The sequence below is a fragment of the Eulemur rufifrons genome, chromosome 8 (genome assembly GCF_041146395.1).
Source record: "Eulemur rufifrons isolate Redbay chromosome 8, OSU_ERuf_1, whole genome shotgun sequence".
NCBI lineage: Eukaryota > Metazoa > Chordata > Mammalia > Primates > Lemuridae > Eulemur > Eulemur rufifrons.
Window position 1 is genome coordinate 55,051,581 of NC_090990.1, and position 16,293 is coordinate 55,067,873.

The 16,293-nt window shown below is 34.1% G+C and overlaps 1 protein-coding gene across 1 annotated transcript in view; it reads right to left on the minus strand.

Moving 5' to 3' along the window:
* NEGR1 (neuronal growth regulator 1) overlaps positions 1 to 16,293 on the minus strand; it is an 834,359-nt gene that overhangs the window by 261,517 nt on the left and 556,549 nt on the right. The window contains exon 4 of the mRNA XM_069478075.1: positions 5,865 to 5,996. Coding sequence (XP_069334176.1) covers positions 5,865 to 5,996 — 132 coding nt within the window. The remainder of the gene's footprint in view (positions 1 to 5,864; positions 5,997 to 16,293) is intronic.

Consider the following 16,293-nt stretch of genomic DNA (forward strand, 5'->3'; position numbering starts at 1 on the left):
ATTATAAGCAGATATGAAAGATGAAGCCAATGGAAAGTAAACTTAGGGGCATAAAATGGATCCAGGAATTGAAGCTAAGGTGATGATTATGAATTCAAATAACACTCAGTTTTCTTCTAGTCCTATAATAGTACTTTTGCCCCATTCAAACTTTGAATATTAAGATTTGCTCTTTTTTGAAGATGATGGTCACTTGTCATCTATAATATCTTCTGGTCTTAAATTTAACATGTCTGCTTAAATTGCCCAAAGTTTTGAAGAAAACTTTATGAATAGCCTAAGGAAACTGGTCATTTTCCTAGAAGTCTCTTCCTCCTACCTCTGCCCAGTGGTCCCTCATTTTAGGGTTCCATATACTTGTACTAAGTTATACTAACTGGAACATTCCATTACACATATTTGGAGCTATCTATATTGAAAAATAAAGTGGATATTTCCATAAATGGATATGTACCAGATGCAAAATAATGCACACATATGTACCTGTGATTTAATGGATGATAACTTAGTTCACAATGAACCTAAAAATGTCTTTACTCTTTATTTGATCATAGGAAGAATTAGTCAATTATATTTTAATTAAAACCATATGTGTAAAATCATTTCTGATACCACACACAATGGTCCATATAGGAATCTGACGATCATGAGTGAAAATTAAAATAATGTCTAGACCTCTTTTCCACTTTAATCTGGTTGACTCTATATATTTCCACTTAATTAATAGCCTTCTTTATCCATGTCTGTTGTGTTCTTGAAAATCGCTAGTGAAGTTATTAAATGTTTTAATCTTTCTACACCTCAATTTTCTTATCTGTTAAAAAAATGGAATTAGTGCTTCTTCTCTCTGGGTGAAAGCAACATATAAATGTCAGCTTATCTTTATTGCATCCTCTTGAAAACTTTTGGTAGAAAAAAATGGTATCAAAAGTAAATTAGCCAACATACCATCTACTCATTTTCCTGGGAGAAAAAAATTTAATGTGAAGCAAATCTAACATCTCTTCTCTGTTTTACTAGTAGAATGTTTCACCTGGAGAACTCCAATCTCTTTAATAATTTATTCATCCCACCAGTATTTTTCAGATGCCTTTCTATAAACCAGGTACTGTTCTAAATGACAGGAGCATATCAGAGTACAAAGAATGGAAAAATCCCTTCCTGCACAGAGCTTACATTCTAGGATAATTGGAGCTTATATTTATATACTGTCAAAAATTACAAATTTACAAATAAATATATAATTTATATTATATATAATTGCATTATATAATAATTGATATGTAATTGGTAATATAATATAATATACATATATATTATATAATTATATAACAGTATATAATGTCAATGTATTATATATCATTTTATATTTTATGTTATATATTTAATATAAATGTTATATTTATATTACTATATATTGTATATTATATTATCATACATAATTTATGTGTATTATTGCCTTGAATTTTAAAAAGTAGAAATCAAGACTCAGATAAAGTTGCTTGCCTAAGGTCTCAGAGAGCCCGGTAAATTATGAAACACTAAGTTATGTATTAATAATTACAGTCAAGTAAATGTCTTTACTTGTATAAATATCATCTGTGAGGCCCACATTTCCAAACTAGCAACTTCTAACTAGAAGAATACAAATAGTGGAGAACGAACAGCTTCTGTTAAAAGATCAGAGAACTGCATCATCCATTTTACTAGTAACATTCATATAGGGCTAGGTCATCTAGGTTTGGTGATTTCTTAATACCTGGGATTATGCTTCCCTATACATATATCTACATTACTTCATTTGTCTGCAGTACTTTCTAAATTTTCCAGATGCCAGATGTGACTTCCAATGAGTCAACTTTCTGGATTTTCCAAAGTCTGGTCTTGCCTTTCCTAGCCAGATCACTGGTTCCTGTTTTTCCCAATTCACTTGAATCCATGGACTTGCTGGAACTCATTCATTTTTCCATTTTGTAATTAACAATAAAAATTATGGGCCTAGTATCCACTAGGCTGCTGCTAAGGATGCAACACAAATGGGAATAAAACAGGGACTCTGTCTAAGTATAAATCCACTAGTTCCCTCAGGTTTAGCTAATAAACTGCTCCAAATTTTTTTTCTCTTGTTTTGTGTGTGTATGTGTGTGTGTGTTAATCTCTCAAGTCCTGGTTATGATAATTTTCATGATCCCTTTTTTTATCATTATAGTTTGTTTTTCAATTTGACAAGAAATACATACACACACATACAAGAAAAAAGAAAACAGAAATATAAGGAGAGTAATCACCTACAATCCCCTAACTCAGAAATAATCCTTTGTATTAATGTTTACACATGTATTTCTGTCTATAGTATTCAATCAACAAACCAGCATAAACTATATAAAGTAAGTCAATTATATCAATCATCTCATGTAAATACTATTTATTAATAATTAAATTGAACAGAAATCCACATTAAAGTGGTATAACTACTAACTATGTGGTAAATATGATGCTATGTATTATATGCATGTGTTTTCTATATATAGTGAATGTGGCAGATGTTATTAGACAAATAGTAAAACACTAAACCTTTCAAACTTGCAGGGAACCTAAATCTTTCTCCAACTGACTTAACCGAATCTATAGAGCTTATGAAAATTTATTACATTTCATCTTGAACCCCATTTGGAAAAAGGGACAAATTTTCTTTTCAAATTATAACTCACAAAGCTACTGCAATTCCATATGTACAATCAATATTGATAAATAACGATGAAAGGAAGGGCTGCCTTGAACCTGGCATGACACTATCTTCAGGGAATCTTCAGGTTATCAGGGGATATGCGGTTCCATACTGGTAACATAGACCACTGTGCTCAATTTTGGGCTTTGACAGACTAAAGTTTGCTCTGTAGGCTTTGGCTAATTTCCTTTGGGAAATCAGCTCGGTAAAATCCAGAGGCAGCTCTCAAGTTTTGACTTTTAAAGGGATAAATTCACAAAATTAACACTTTGCAAATCTTATCACATTCAGGAACATATATAAACATATTCATACTCACACAGCTTCACACCTTAGATATCATCTGTATATGTGTGGCATCAGAATTAAACCCAATTGGGATTAAACATAATTAGTATTAAACACAGTTCTTCAGGAAACATTTAGAAAAAGGTGAACTATCAAAGGTATCATTCAGGGAGGGGCAGAAGACAAAACTGATTACTTAAAATAATTTTAAAATACTGTCAGGTCCATTTTCTTTAATGTGAGAGAAGTAAATATTGTGTGTGTAGTAGCACATTCACTTATGACTAGACTTTATCTACCTGAAATTTGTTCCCCAAGACGGGAGTCTGTGTTATGATTTAAAAAGCACCTTTTTTTCTTTACCTCTCCCTTTGTCTTTCTTGTTTTCCTTCTTAAAATGATTAACAGACTCTTCTTTCCTAACTATTCTAAGGTGTTTGACACCCTAAAAAAGCAACTAAACCACCTTCTTCAACTGATGGAATGTCTCTAGGCTCTACTTCAAATTTTCCTGCTTCCATCTTGTGTTGGAAGACAATTTTTCATGGGTCTCTTGCATTTCTACAGATCTGACAAGCAGGGGCACTGACAGCTTTTGTTCCTGTCTTTTAACATTCTTGGAGGATAGAAGTAGTTCTTCCTACGGAGCAAAGGACAGATTTGTGTACAGTTCAGTATAATAAAAGATAATTTTTCCCCCTGTGGCAAAGGCCAGGTTTGTTTGCTCTTTACTTTTATATAAAATTTGAGTTTCCTAAGCTCAGGGTGTTTCAGCTATGACATAAACCCACTGTGTACAGGTGTCACCTTATCATATCACCCTTTGAAATTGGAGCTTGAGAAACTGATGCAAGAAAATGACAATACTCAGATACTGCTATTCCTATGAGTAATAAACTGCCCTTTGTCTCTGTCTTCTGCCAGCATCCGTGAAACTATGGCAGAGCCTCCACAGTTCTTAACATCTTGTTTCTCCAGTTTCTGTCCTTTTGCTTCATGGAGGGACTCTCCTCTCCACCCAGGCCCTTTGATGATGAGGAATTTGGTTGATGTGGCTTTCTTTCTATTTTTCTCCCCAAGTTTGTGCCTCTTTAAATTGACCTTTCTCAGTCTAAAATTCTCCCTTGTCTAGGACAAAAGAGAATCAGATTAAATAATAAATGACAATGAACTAAAGTCAGAGGGATACAAAGGAAAATGTGAATTCAAAAGAAATTGTACATTTTATATGGAGTATAAATCCATACGGCAGCTGTTTTCAATTTGATCCCTATCAGAGACATCATTTTAAAGACCTATTGGGTCTGGGGGTTTGAGAGTGGGTTGCACTGCAGGGCTGGGTGCCTTGCTTATTTGGCAGTTTTTATTCTATTTTTTCATTTCTTGGTGCTCACTGCTAAAAATATTCCTTACTTAATAGTTCCCAGTCTTCCCCTTACCAACCCTTGAACCCTCCAACCATAAAATCAGTATACACATATTCAGATAAGAATGGTTCGTGATAAAATGATCAGGAATTTTACTTGTTATCTCTTATTTCAGAGAGTCCTAGAGGGAAGAGCAGTAGCCCTCTGCAACAAGAGTCCTGAGAATCAGCGGGAACTTGTTAAAATGCAGATTTCCAGGACATACACCCAAAAGATTCTATTATAATTCAGTACGGCTGATGTGGGGCCCAGAAAATTTCAATTTTTAATGAGCATCTTGGGTGATTCTGCTAAATACTCTGTAACTTTGCTCCAAAAACTGTCTTCTGATCTGGAATCATGCACATTTGCTCAGTCTAATAGAGATCAACCTGAAGAATAGGTTAGTCACTGACAAAAGTTAGTTGCTGACAGTGATTTGCTCTGGTGACAGCCCGACTGCTAGGAGTGTTTTGAAACTTATTTTTTGGCCCATGGGACTGAAAAACTCATATTAATATAAAATAACTACTAATTAGTTTTAGTATTTCTGGATATATTTGGAACAATTTCTTATGGTATAATAGTATATATACATTATTAGCAAGGGCTATATATAGAAAGATGTATAAATGGAATTTTAAAAATGGAAGCTGTAGCTTGTACATACTTTTGGTAAAATATTATTACCCAAAAGATATTTTATTTGAGGAACTTAAACAGTGTGAAATTTTTGAGAGAAAAACTAAGGAGATATTTTTAAAAAGTAAAGACTACTACAGTCATTGCTGTTGAAATCATAAGGCAAACCATAGAATGCTATTGGAAAATTGTCCTACATCAGTGTCGTGGGGCATTTAGAGAAAGCATATAGCATAATGGCACTGATGGCTCTGCAAATGTCTAACTGATATTCTAACTTCCTAATAAGGATGCTCATGGGAAAATTCTTTCTTAGTGTTCTCAATTTTTTCTAAACTAAATAGAATTAAATCATTCAAGTAACAGAAGCATCACAGTACAGCTCTTCTCTTTGAGTATAAACCAGCACATTTCATTTGCATAGGGTTTCACTGGGAGTTGCACACATAAATTTAGTCCAAGTGCACTCCAGGTAAAGCCCAGGAGATTAAAAAACAGCCTGTGTCTGTGGTGCTTTAGAGATAAGGATAGCACAGTTTAGAACGGCGGGGACTAGGATGATATTGGAAACATTTCAATCTGTACATCAAACTGAATTATTGTGGAATTACTTGGGACAACTGTTGTTACATAAAACAATTTGATCAATATTTTAAAATGTACACATTTTCACTGTTGTTGGGTGATTTTTACCGATAGACTACCTCTTAAAAAATAGCAACACGTATTTCAAACAGAATTTTTCAAGGTGTTTTATCTTTTCTTAAAAATTATCTTGATAAAAAAGTGATGAGACTTACAGTTTACGACAATTTTTACTTTTTTCACATCTGGGAATGACACATCATTTTCCGCACTGCATTCATATTCCCCAGCCTGGTCCCTTGTAATTCCATAAATGTCCAAATATTGTCCATTTTCAAATGGTTTTGCTACAAAAAACAAACAAACAAACAAAAAACATATACAGTATGTTTAATTGTAGCCGCCCAAGGCTTCATTCAGGTAAAACAACAATTGCATGACTTCCTACAAGATATTGCTGACAAAACAATTCCAAATGAAACTGGGGAATTATTAGACCCTTTGTTCTCTTATGTTCATAGGAAAACTCAGAGAAAAAAGCAGAAGCAGAACAAGGGATACTATAACAACCGTTTCCCCAGAACAGGATATACATGTGTTCTTTTTAATTGATTGTGGTCTCCTAACCTCTTCACACATCAAATAGAGCTCTGCACATTTCTGTAATTGAGTTCAACAACCTCTGAACAGTGTAGATGAAATTCACTAATATGACTTGGTACATATTGACTTTTATACAGTATGAAGCTAGCAACTTGACACTTAACCTAACTAAATGTTACTTTTCTTTTGGGAAAATCTCCGACCCATCTTCCAGGTTTCAACCCAGATGGCTTGGTAAAAGTATAGAGACAAATTATTGCCATATTTCAGTTTCAAAAATGATTAATGATGCCAAGAAAGGTACACTGTACACACTATATATAACTCATCCTATGAATCTCAGAAAACACTTTATGACTCGCAAACTAAGAGTTAAGGGCTCGGGTCATAAAAGTAAAGTAAATCTTATCTTTGTTATTTAATATTCCAGGGAAAACATTCTATTCAACTGAAAAGAGCATCAGATTAAATATATAAAGACATAATCACAGATGAAAGAATATCTTCAATTGAATAATATTTTTTAAAAGACTTTTTTCTTTAATAGAATTTTTGTTTATTTGAAAGCAGAGTATCATTGAGCAGGAAGGATCCTAATTATCAGAGGTATGGCAAAGGAAGAATGGACCTGTGTGAAATTAAAGAGAAGAGCCGCTTCTAATACCTCCTTACCCAGACCTTGAAAAATCACATTTCAAAACATACCAAACAGAGTTGGGAAGTGAAGCCAACTTTCATTAAATGGTCTATTTTCAAAAGTCGACATTATTTCTGCCTTCTTATTACTGCCTTGCCAAAACTATTGTAATGATATTGAAGTTAGAAAGCTAGTAAGTGATATCTCATTGTGGTTTTGATTTGCATTTCTCTGATGATTAGGGATGTTAAGCATTTTTTCATATGTTTGTTAGCCATTCTTATATCTTCTTTCGAGAAGTTTCTATTCATCTCATTTGCCCACTTTTTGATAGGGTTGCTTGATTTTTTCTTGCTGATTTTCCTGAGTTCTAAATAGATTCTTGTTATCAGTCCTTTATCTGATGTGTAGTATGCAAAAATTTTTTCCCATTCTGTAGGTGGTCTGTTTATTCTCGTGAACCCCAATGAGAATGGCCTTTATCAAAAAAACCCAAAACAACACATGTTGGCGTGGGTGTGGAGAGACAGGAACACTAATACACTGCTGGTGGGACTGCAAACTAGTGCAACCCCTGTGGAAAGCATTATGGAGGTATCTTAAACAGATTCAAGTAGACCTGCCATTTGACCCAGCAATCCCATTACTGGACATATACCCAAAGGAAAAAAGGTCATTCTGTAACAAAGACACATGTACCGGAATGTTTATAGCAGCACAATTCACAATAGCAAAGATGTGGAAACAACCCAAATGCCCATCAATACATGATTGGATTAGTAAGCTGTGGTATATGTATGCCATGGAATATTACTCAGCTATAAGGAATAATGAAGATACGACATCTCTATGGTTCTCCTGGAGAGAGTTGGAACCCATTATATTAAGTGAAGTATCCCAAGAATGGAAAAACAAGCATCACATGTACTCACCAGAAAACTGGTTTCCCTGAACATCACCTAAATACACATCTGGGAACGACACCAATCGGATATCAGACTGAGGTGGGGGGTGGGGGAGGGGATGGGGGTATGCCTACACAATGAGTGCATTGTGCACCGTTTGGGGAATGGTAACACTTGAAGGTGCTGACTCGGGAAGGGGGGGTGGGGGGGGAGGGATATATACCTACATGATGGGTGCAATGTGCACTACCTGGGGAACAGACACGCCTGGAGCTCTGACTTGAGGGGAAAGGTGGTACATGGGCAACGTATGTAACCTGCAATTCTGTATCCCCCATAACAATAAGATGAAATAAAAAAAAAAAAAAAAGAAAGCTAGTAAGAAAATTCAATTTTAATGAATCAAATAAAATAAATCTAGTTGTTACCCTCCAAATCTAAAATCCATGTCAATGAATTTTCTCCCATGGGCTCTCTTTTCTGGGCCTATATTAAAGGTGGCACAATTTTCCCTCCATGTAACTATGAGGTTTACTAATAGTTTGCTAACCTTGAGAATTTAGAATATATATGATTAAGTCATGTCTCTATTTATCTATCTGCTCCCAAGTTGTAGAGAGGGGAGAATTAAACTTCTGAGATATTAGTTGGCTGATATACTATTTTAGATATACAGATGTAAGCTTATAAAAGCAGCAGTTATCTTCAAAGTCCATATTTCTTTAAATCTGATTTTATAGTCATTTTCGTGGCTCATCCTAGTTCCCTTATTTGATTTCAATACACTAATACAGTATTTATTTTTTATTGTTCCTCTCTTTTTCTCTTAATTTCACTCCTAAAATGAAGATATTCTAGGCTTAAATGTGCTTGTAAAGACTACTGAAATAGAGATAGGACAAAATATTCACATTCAAGAATTTTTAAAATATAACTTAAATTATAAAGACAGTATTAAATATAACTTAAAGTATAGGTAACATTGATATAGTATATCAGAATCAGAATTAAATGACTTAGTTGGGCAGTATAAAATTAAGCCAATCACAAGTAAAAATATATACTATGTGAATCTTTGTAAAAAAAAATTTTAGGGTCTAGCTTATTTTCTGTATTAAAATATTACTGAATATTTTTATTTTTGCATACTAACATGATTTAAGAAATGGCATCCAAAAAATTAATTCCTTTGATAACAAGTATATATTGTAATCTATTTGAATAACCAACTATTATTTAATATTTAAGTAAAATGTTAAATATGGTGGGTATGAGTATATGTGCTAATGTTTTTGCAGTTTAAACATTACATAAACATAAACACTAGCTTTTAAATTATTAAAAGATAGAAATAAGCATATTAGATTTGTATGTTTACTAGGAATCAAAAAGTATAATGGAAAGAAACAAACAAAAGGTTCAGAACTTAAAGAAGAAGCAAGCATTTTTTTTTTTTTTTTTTATCTAAAGGGCTAAAATGGCAGACTCCAAAAGATTGAAAACACCTACAAGAAGCTATATGACCAAATATAACTAGTATCAGGACACTAACTCCAGAGAGCACCTTTCGCATCTTGTCCCTGGAGTTCACTGCACAATCTAAATAGCCATATTAAGGGATCCTTCTCTAACCCCACCATAAAAGGAGGTCCATATTGACAACTACCAGAATTACCAGTAAATAGTTATGCATTGCATAACTCAGCTATAGAGCCAGTGAATGGATTATATTGCCAACACTATCTATATCACCAATATAAATATGCTTGGGATAAACAAAGTATAAATGTATGGCCAATATCTTACTTTTCTCCCCACTAGGTTTGTGGTACTTTAAAGCTACCTGTTGTGTCCATCACCTCTCCCAAAAGATGTGCTCTAAGCATTCTATTGTTTTTACTCAAATGACCATTTCCATCCTCATCTCATCCTCGCTCTGTTCTCAGTCTGATCTTACCAGACTTGAAGTCCACATTTGAAATTTAGAGTTGCTTTTCCTGGGATATAAACACTGGAGTTTCCTAGTTGTTTGACTGGCTGCCTCTTTGGTTTTTGCTGTCCTTTATTTTCCTTTGTAGTAATTGCTTACCTTAGTTTTGTATGCAAGAAAACCAATCCTGTATTTAGACACTTGATTGGTTTAGACCTCTTTTCCCATCACTCTTCTCTCAATGGGAGAGGATTTGGGCATAGTTCATTAAAATGCAAAGTAGAACATTTCAGTTTATATATGCAATATAACTCAACCTGTCTCCCAAACTGGAGGAGAAAGACCAAGTCTGAAGGAATATAGTGAACTAAAGACATGAAGACCATAATGAAAACCAAGATTTTGCAATGTTTATGAGGGATAGGTACTATCCTATGGTATCTATAATAAATCTAAACGTTGTAATATGCTTTTATCTCCCAGGGTATAAATTGTAAATGTAGATGAGATGTAAATTCATTGTGATATGGCAGCTCTCTTAATGGTTATAGGATTTACCATTCTCCACCAGTGCAGCAACAGTTTCTGTTTTATTCATCTCTGTGTCCTTAGCTCTAGCACAATTTGTGAAATGTTATATGTTTTATAAATACTTATTGAACAAATAAATACATGGATTAATGAATTAATAAACTCCTATAAGAACTGAGATCAGAGATTCTAAAGTAAACACCTACATCATTTGAAATAAAAGTTGCCACTTCTCTTTCGGAGTCAGGAAGGAGGAAAAGAACTTTAGAAAGAATTGCCATCCTTGCTGCCATCTTGAAGTGATAGGTGGTGGCAGGGGTTAGAACAGGCTCTGTACAGTTACTGTAGATCTTTTTTAAGATTATAAAGACTAACAAAATCATTAAATACAATTCTGAGGGAAAAAGATAAGTACTGCCTATAATCTGAACAAAAGTTTTCCTTTGTGCATAGTCTCTTCCAAGCACAGATAGACTTTTCTCAAAAAATAGAGAACTGAAGAAATTCCACAAGCTTTCAGGGATGCCACTATTATCAACATCTTCAAAGAGGAAGCTGAAAAATAGGATATAGCTATGCATTATAGTATCTCTTAGATACTGATTTCTGGTAAGAACCTAGCCACAGAGTTCTATGCTGGCCACTAAATGATATCTGGATTTGGCTTTATGGTTTGGTAAGGAATTTAATATACTTTATGTTGCCTATAAGAACAGTTTGCAATAGCATCAGTATTCCTCTACAGTATTCATAGGTTTCAGAAAAATATTTTACAAAATAAATTTCTCTTCCCTTAATTAGTAGGACAGTATTCTTCACTAGTTTTCCTCTAAAATCTCTGGCCAATTATTTTCACTTTTTCAAAACCCTTCATATCTTTATATCTGTCAAATATTGTTTCTTCCCTATGACCTCCTTTTCCTTCATTCAGTACACTCTTTCAGGGAATCTTGTTCATTCATTTACATTTAATTACTATCTATATATTGAGAAGTCCCTGGCTGATCTATTTAGCCCATATTTATAGCTTGAATCTTAGATTCATATATTCTATTGGATATTTCCATTTGGATATTTCATAGATATCTCAAAGTCAACACAGTCAAAACCAGATTTACCTTTCCTGCCATATCTGCAGCTCTTCTTGTGTTCTAAATCTCAGTGAGTGCTTTGATCATCACCCAGTTGCTCAAGCCAGAAATCTTAGCATTAACTTTGACAATACCTTTTACCTCAGTCATCCAGAAGTCATTGTATTCTGGTAATTTTACCCCCCTAAGTTATTCTCAAACTTGTTCTAAGAGCCCCTGTGTCTCAGTTACTGATCTCTGAATGCACACATTCATATGGTATGCCAATGATTGCGTCTGCTTTGTAGAGTCATTTCAATCATTTTCTGAAACTGTGCTCAGAAAGAGTCATCCTACTTTACAAGGCTGCCCTGCAGGAAGATATATTGTTAGGATCTCATAGCCATGTATTACAAGATGGTACTGTGCAACTGAATTTATAAAATATACTTGTAATGGTTCATTTACATTTATGATTGTAATTATTTCCCATCAGCTTGCTATCCACCAGCACATTTGCTATCATGCAAATATCTCTTCTATGCATTGTGCCATACTGCGTAGTTAGGGATATGGGTTTTAGAACTAGATTATCTGACCTCAAATCTCAGCTCTGTCATTTATTAGCTATGTGACCTTATACAAGGTACTTAATCTTTACTCATCCGTAATGTGTAAGGATAATAACAGAACCTGCCTTACATGGTTTTTGTGAGGAATGAGTTAATACAAGCAAATTTCTTAAAATAGCATGTGACATCATAGGAATTTAGGAAATCTATTAACTATTATTACAATGTACAAGTTTATGCATGCCAGGGAGGTTGCTTTAGATAAATATTATTTCCATATTGATAGGTTACTATATTCAAGGATTAGTGCTTCTGTCTTAACATGATATTTCATAGGAACCCAGAGTGAGAATAAGGAAGTCACTCAAGAGGCATTAATAGCAATGACATTTCAGTGCTAATATCACTGTAGGAGATCAGTAAACACGTCTAGAGATGTGCAAGGTTGCTATTACATTGCAGTATAAAATTACTGTGTATATATATATATATACACACACACATAAAAAATGGCTTTCAGCTTTGGGTTTTTGATGAGAATTCTAGGCTGACATAAAGTCCTATTGCCTGTTTTCTTCTTATACAGTTGCTCTTGCTGTCCAGTTGCTACCTGGAACACTCTATCCTTCACTTCACCCAGATAACTTCTTCTCATTGTTTAGGTCTCTGCTTAGACAATATCTCCTGAGAGAAACCTTTTGTGATTTACTCACTGCCCAGTCTATAGTTCCATATTACATACTTCCAAAAAAGAAAAACCCTGCACTAATCTTGTGTGACATACATGCTACATGCTTACTGTCACTCATTTAATTACTAGCAAATTTTAAAATATTTATCTTTCCTGTTATACTGTAAGTTCTGTATATAAAAGGCTGTAACATTCCATGTCTAGTCCGGGCTCTTTATTTGTTGACTATATGATTAAAGACACCATGATAGAAAGTCCAGAATATTTGACATTTCATTAGAGAAGGTAGATTAACTTTCTTATTCAACCAATGATTGACCACATGACCATAAATAAAAATAATATTTACCTTTTATTCAATCCTTATTATTATGTGTGAGGTACAATGCTAAATGCTTTTTTAAAATGAATTGCAGAGTAACCTTAAACAAATGTATGAGGTACATTCCCCTGTATAGAGAAAGACTATAATAGTTAGAGTGACTAAACATCTTGCTGATGAACCCAGGGGCAGATACGAAACCCAGAACTAACTCTAAAACCTACATGCCTGATATATATATGATTGAAATACTGCATTCATTCTCTCATCTATAAATGGTGTTAATAAAAATGCTCAACTCACTAAGCTAAATTAGGACATTCATATATAACTCTTGCTCTTGTAACTAGAAAGCACTATATAAATATTAACTTAATCTCTGAAGGATGCTATTGGGTTTGTATTAGTTTTCTATGGCTGCCATAAAAAATTGCTACAAACTTACTGGCTTAAAACCATACAAATGTATTCTTTTACAGTTTTTTAGGTCAGAAATCAAGCACGGGTCTATGGTAACCAGAAAAATAGGTTTACCAATGTTATCCACATCCTATTCACTGAAGGAATTAGTTCATATAGGAAAAGGGATTTTGCAGATGTGATTAATGTTAAGAACCTTGAGATAAGAAAATTATTAATATTAATATATTGGCAGGGCCGAATCTAATCACATAAGTCCTTACCAGTAGAAGAGGAAGATAGAAGAGTGGGCCAAAGAGATGAGACGTAATAAGGACTCTACCAACCACTGTTGACTTTGAAGGTAAAGGAAGTGGGGCATGAGCCAAGGTAAGCTGTGGCCTCTAGAAATCAGATTGTGCTCAGTGGATATCAAGGAATTGATTCTCCTTTAGAGCACCCCAAAAGCGACACAGCCTGTCAGCATCTTGCTCTTAATCTGGTAAGACCAGTACTTAACTTCTGACCTACAAGGAGAAGTATAAGATAATACATCTGTGCTTTTGTAAGCCATGAATTTTGTGACAATTTGTTATAGCAACAATATAAAACTAATACAGGGTCTCACTGGTCTAATACCAAAGTGTCAGAGGTGCAGGATTCCTTTCTGGAGGCTTGTTTATTTGCTTTTTCAGTTAGTTAGGAGAATTAAGTTTCTTCTGCAGTAGTAGTGAAGTCTTCATTTCCTTGGTGGCTGTCAGCTGAAGGCCATTCCAAGCTTTCAGAGATTACAGTCATCCCTTGGTTTATCTTCCCATTCTCCCATATTCCAAACCAGCAAATACTGGATCAGCTCTTTCTCCCACTTTGAACCTCTACTTCCTCTACTCCAGTCCGATCTCTCTGACTCACTCTTCTGCTTTCCTCTTTCACTTTTAAGGATTCATGTGAGTAAATTGAGCTCACATGTCTAATCCAAAATAACCTGCTCATCTCTAGTCACCAACCTTAAACATATCTGCAAATTCTCTTTTATCATGGAAGGTAACACAGTCATAAATTTCAGGAACTGGGTCATAAACATTTTTGGAGGCCATTATTTTGCACAAATTTCTATCACAGTTTGCATTAGACTTTGTATTTCTACTTGCACATAAACATTGTAATTTGACTCTAATTTTCAAAGACAGTAAGAAAAGAAAAGCATATGGTCTAATTTATAATGTTGTTGAGGTCATTAATCCCTCTGAATAATGAGTGAAGCTTAGAAAAATAAATTTAACAAAGACAGTCTTTTTAAGCAAAAAAAAATTTGCATGAGAATGTACCACAAATCTATCAGGTAATTTAATTCTGGGGAGTGTTATTAGAGCACAGAAATAATGGAGTTTGAAGGAACAAGTGAGAAGAGGCTCCATGAGTAGGTGAAATTAAGGAAGCCATCTACTAAAATACTGTAGTAAGTTTCAAAGGCAAATAAAAGTAATCAGTAAATAAAATGCTCATGGCTTTGATTTTTCTTTTTTGTTACATATTTGTCATAGTCCACCAGAAAGCACTGAAGGAAAATTCTTAAATCAGCTCACAATCACAATGTTTCTTTCCTTTCTGCCTTCTTGCCTGCCTTCCTTTCTCCCATTTATGCATTCATTCAATGGCTATTAATTGTGATGGGAGGTTTGACCAGTAAACAAGATTGTTTCCATTTCAAAGAGCTTATAGTTTATTGGGAAAACAAAAGTATAAGTAGATAACTTCAATAAAGTATGATAATTACTATATTTGAGGAAAATATGGGATGTTATGCTATCATAATTGTGCTGTTGTAATTTCAAAGAAGAATTCCAAAAGTTTGTTTAGACTAGAGGATTCATTTTGTGGGAGTGGGTAGAAGTGAGCCTTGAGCTATGGACAGAGACTCTCACAGGCTTGAAGGCCTTGCATTTGACATTAAAAAATTAGATTGTAACTTAAGGAATGACTAGAATGCTGTAAGCAAAAGACTACTGGGACATTTTAAAATATTACATATTTTTTAAATTATATTTTTAAACAGAATTATGGAATTCTGATTTCTATTACATTTAGGAATCATGACCAGACTTACCTTCTTGCCATAAACCATTAGAGAAACAAGTAAAACTTATAAAACAACTCTTTTCAGACATTGGACAATAGGAAGTACAGGACCATAATCCCTGATGAAAGACAAGAAAACAAGGTGAGCACCACAATTGATCTCCATGGCTTTCTATCTGGGGGCAATTATCAGACTCCAGGCTCAAGGAGGTGGAAACCAATGCTCTTTCTGAATTGAGAAAAAAGAGATTGGAATTCACCCAGGGAGGGAGATGGAAGTAGTTAGTGGTGCAGAGTTTTAAGGAGAAGTAACCCACATATAAAAAAAACTGGAGAAATTTACATGTGTTTCTTGTCTTTATTGAGTACTAGGCTGTACATGCGTGAGGAGAAATACCATAAAGCTGAGGAAAGAACAACTGAGGGATATGCAAGTTAAAAAATTTCTGGAGCTCAAAGTGAAGAGACACTGATACCTGATCAGCTAGAATCTGATCATCAGAGACTGATGAAGACTCCAGAGGGCTTGTGCCTTAGTTGCAGGGCTGAAGAAAAGCCAGAATAAAGACTCTTCCTGACTTATACTTTAACACTTAAAAACAGGGTTCAACGGACCAAAATGATTTGCAAGTGATACAGCTGCCTATTAAAACAAACAAACAAAAAAAAGTCCAATAGTCTTTAAAAGAACAAAACAAAACCTAGACATTGAACAATATAAAAACATAAAACCTAGTATCCAATAAAAGTTTACTAATTATTCAAAGAAACAGGAATCTGTGAACAAAGTAGGAGAAAATTGGTCAACAGAAAGAAACCTAAAAAGGATAGAGACAATAGAACTATTAGACAAAAATTTAAAAACAGCTGGCTCTTATAACTATGCTCAAGTATTTAAGAAAAAA